Below are 4175 nucleotides of genomic sequence, written 5' to 3' on the forward strand. Positions count from 1 at the left end.
TCCCTTACCTCTCAAAGAAAATGGAATGAATGCAAAAGATGGATGTAGCAGTTGGTTTAATTTCTTTTGGGTGTGCCTTTCGGATTTCAGACCCTGGTCCAAACAAGCGTCAAATAGCACAGATATTCTTTTCCGGTAGGTTCAGCTGCCCTGTGATTTACAACTTCATACACACACATACACCTTCACACACACACACACACACACACACACACACACACACACACCCCTGTAGAACTGTAATAAANTCTTTCCCAAAATAGAACTGATTTGGAGAATTCAACTTTTATGTTTTTGCCTTCTTCTGTAAACTACTCAGTGCATCCTTTCTTACCTATTATTTAACACGTCACTGACTAAGTAATAGAAATACCCTGACTCTGCTGGCCCCGGCGTAGGCAGGTAGGCAGTATTCCTTGTTCTCATTTTGTGCAGCTGTGTTCAGGGTGGAGCTAAGGCCCCTGACATTCCCTTAGCTCCTCACCCCTGCTTTCCCATTTTTCCACTCTAGCAGAGCTCAAAAGAGCTGCTCAGGAACATGAAGATCAGGAGCAAAAGGAGGAAGAGGATGATGAGCAAGCGCTCCACAGAGCTCGGGAGTGGGATGACTGGAAGGACACCCATCCCAGAGGCTATGGCAACCGACAGAACATGGGTTAGTCTTCCCACAGCGAGACAGGACTACGGGGGTCACACCTTCCCCACCAAGGAAAACCATGCCGTCTTCCCCTCCCTGGGCTCCTGCTTCGGCTGTGTACAACGAAGGCAAAGATGTTTAATCTTGCTTTGCGTTCAATAAAGTGTCAAACAATTAGGTGTGTATTTGTACCCTAGGTGATGAGCCAGCAATCTTGTTTTGGCATTATCATCCTCATCATGGTGTATTCCAATTTCTTAGGTGGAAAGACAAAAGTAGTGAGAAATCACTCTGTATAATCAATGGCTGTATGAATTATCTTTTAAAAAATAATAAAAGTCCCTTCTATTAAATGAGCCTGTGGAGAAATTTGGGTATCAGTTGTGGCTGTTGTTTTGAGGGGGAGAGGGTCAGCTGTGGGTCCCTGGACTTCTGGGGGGAGGGGAATCTGGTCATCTTTGACGTGGGCATTGACTTTCCCAGCATCAAAACCACCCAGATGAGCTAGCACTTGCTTTCTCCTTCCTACCCTAGCACTGTGAAATAGCCCAACACAGCTTGACAAGGGGCAGATGTGAAAGCTGGAACTTTCCCTGCCTGAGACACAGCACTGTGTTCAGGAATTAGAGCTGTAAATGAATGACCCATAACAGTCCTCTCTACCTAGTCTTCCTTGCCTTGACCGGTAAAAGTGGGGGAAGCAGATAAGGGGCTGTGAGAGTCATCCTTGTGTACGCAGCTGGGGTTGAAGCCTTTGCTCTCCTGGAACTATTTGCCAGAACCCTTAGTGAGAAGAGCAGCTCAGGCTGTAGCCCAGTTCTTAGGTGGGCTGACCTAATGATGAGGGAGCAGAAGGCAAACTGAGGGCAAGGTACAAGCTAGCATACCGCCCCCCCCCCCAGGAGATATGTGTGATATTCCTCAGGCACTCTAGGCAGCCCAAGGACAAAGGCGAGGAACGGAAACAAATGATTAACTGATAGAGATCACAGTCATGCAGGACAGGAGTCTCCATCGGTTTACAAGACAAGAAAAAGGCAATCTTGTCAATAGCTTAATCTCCAGAAACCCATACACTGTTTCCTGGAGCCCCTAATACTGCCTTCCTCTCCATAGTGATATGGGGAAACAAGGCCAGGAAATGGAGGGGAAATTAAATTTCTTTATCACCTGCTGCCCATTGACAAATACTTGAGGCAAATACAGAGTAGACCATTTCTCCCGGAACCCCCTACTGTCCTAATGTTAATGCCTTACTAGAGGAAGAACAACCTTGACATGACAAGAGCAAGCCCTCTTAGGAATCCTCTTTAGCAGATCAAAGTCCTTCTGAAGGCCTCCTTTTTGCCTTTACCGCCCCAACTCCATAGTATGTAACCAGTCACTCTTCACAACCCCAGTGCAGCTCTTTCTGCCCATGGGTCCTGTCCCCGTGCTTTAATAAAATCACATTTTTGCACCAAAGACTTCTGGAGAATTCTTTCTTGGCCGTCATGTCTGAACCCCTACCACTCCAAAACCTCACCAAGAAGACCATTTAGTGGGTAAGGGGCATTAAAGAAGGCACTTGTTGTCATGAGCACTGGGTGCTATACATCATAGGGGATGAGACGCTGGAATCTACTCCTGAGGTCAGTATTGCACTATATGCTAACTAATGTGGATGTAAATTTAAAAATAAAAATTTTTAAAAAGGGATACATGTACCCCAGAGTTTATAGCAGCATTACCAACAATAGCAAAATTATAGAAAGAGAGCCCAAATGTCCGTCGATTGATGAATGGATAAAGAAGATGTGGTATATATATACAATGGAACACTAAGCCACAAAAAACAAAAAGGAAAAAAGAAATCTTGCCATTTGCAGTGACACGGATGGAGTTAGAGACTATTATGCTAAGTGAAATAAGTTAAAGAAAGACCAGTGCCATATGATTTCACTCATACGTGGAATTTAAGAAATGAAACGTGAACATGGGGAAAAGAGGCAAACCATAAAACAGACTCTTTAGGGAACAAACTGAGGGTTGATGGAGGGGGGTGGGTGGAAGATGGGCTAGATGGTGATGGCTCTTAAGGAGGGCACTTGTGATGAACACTGGGCGTTGTATGTAATTGATGAAGCACTAAATTCTGCTCCTGAAACTGAGATTACACTGTGTGTTAACTAACTGGAATTGAAATGAAGACTTGGGGGGAAAAAAGACCTTTTGGGCCCTTGTCTATGCTACGTGATGCTGTGCTGACACAGTCTGCCGCGGTAAATGTGCCGTGGCAGTCGTCGTGCTGGTTGGTGAGGTGCCTGCAGTCATGTCAATAACTGGGTGTGGAGGGGGGATGATGGCAATGACACGGAAGGGTACCTACTTTCTGTCGTGGAAGTCCGCAGCTCTTGGGTTGATAGCCCCCAAGAAGCAGCCATGTGTCAAGATAGGACCTGTGTAGAAAACATACTTTTGTTCTATGTGGCTTAGCTACACTTAGGTTTTCTTTCAAGAGGGAGGTGACTTGGCCTTCCTATTCTAGCTTAGGAGAGGGGTTTGAACAGGAGACTGCCCTCTTACTTCTGGAGTGGTAAGCGAAGGGCTGTCAGACGAGAAACAGGTTTGTGTTTAGTGGGAGCAGACAGAAGACTACCAACGATATGTATCTATGCTGTGTTTTAAGTTTATTTTTTAAAGTTTATTTTGAGAGAGCAGGGGAGGGACAGAGAGAGAGAATACCAGGCAGGCTGGAACTGCCAGCACAGAGCCTGATGCGATGCTCGAACTCACAAACCATGAGATCAAGACCTGGGCTAGCATCAATCGAGGCATAGGCTTAACCGACTGAGCCACCCAGGCGCCCTGCAAACGTTTGCTTTTAGCTCTCTTTCAATTACTTACCAGGTTTCCTGCAGTAATGGCCCATTCCCTGCCCTTCAAACTCCATCCAGAGTTCATTCTCAAGAGTCTGTCTAAAGACGGGCCTTCCAGAACATCCAGCTTGATTAACCCCTTCACACATTCTGATACCTAAGAGGTAAATTAGACAAGGTGAGTTTGAATCCTGGCTTTACAAATCGCAAGCTGTGATCTTGGGCAATAAAACTTCTCTGAACTGTTCCTGTTTCCTCGATGTCTAGAGATGAGCTGAATCATGGGGTTGTTCAATAGTGGCAGCCATTGTAATAGACTGGAGCAGCTGAAGAGTAAATGCTTTCTGTTCGGCTGAGCTCCATGATTACAGTCTGTTCACTAAGAAGGGAAAGGAAACCGACAAATATTGGCCACTGAACCCAGCACTTTCACATACTATTAATACAAATGGCCCTGCAGAATAGGTAGCACTGGCCCCAGGACGCTGATTTCCCCAAGTTCACACTAGGAAACTGCTTCTGTCATTTTCCATATGCTTCCGTTGCTCGTGCTTTTTTGTGTCTTAAAGCTGCTTAAAAAGAGGGAGCAGCTTTAAAAATCCAAACCCAAACCACCACTTATACATCGTTGGAGCTCTAGAAATTCCTTCTTAGCTGACTCACCAAGGAAAAGGTGAAGC

At 45.5% G+C, this 4175-nt stretch overlaps 1 protein-coding gene across 1 annotated transcript in view; it reads left to right on the top strand.

The window, feature by feature from the left end:
* The window catches only part of IGBP1 (immunoglobulin binding protein 1), a 23950-nt gene extending 22960 nt beyond the window's left edge, over positions 1-990 (top strand). Inside the window, exon 6 of the mRNA XM_077774982.1 lies at positions 512-990. Within this exon, the coding sequence (XP_077631108.1) occupies positions 512-660 (149 nt within the window). The 3' untranslated portion in view covers positions 661-990. The remainder of the gene's footprint in view (positions 1-511) is intronic.
* Positions 991-4175: the final 3185 nt, after the last annotated feature.

This window comes from Crocuta crocuta, unplaced genomic scaffold (genome assembly GCF_008692635.1).
Source record: "Crocuta crocuta isolate KB4526 unplaced genomic scaffold, BGI_CrCroc_1.0 scaffold394, whole genome shotgun sequence".
NCBI lineage: Eukaryota > Metazoa > Chordata > Mammalia > Carnivora > Hyaenidae > Crocuta > Crocuta crocuta.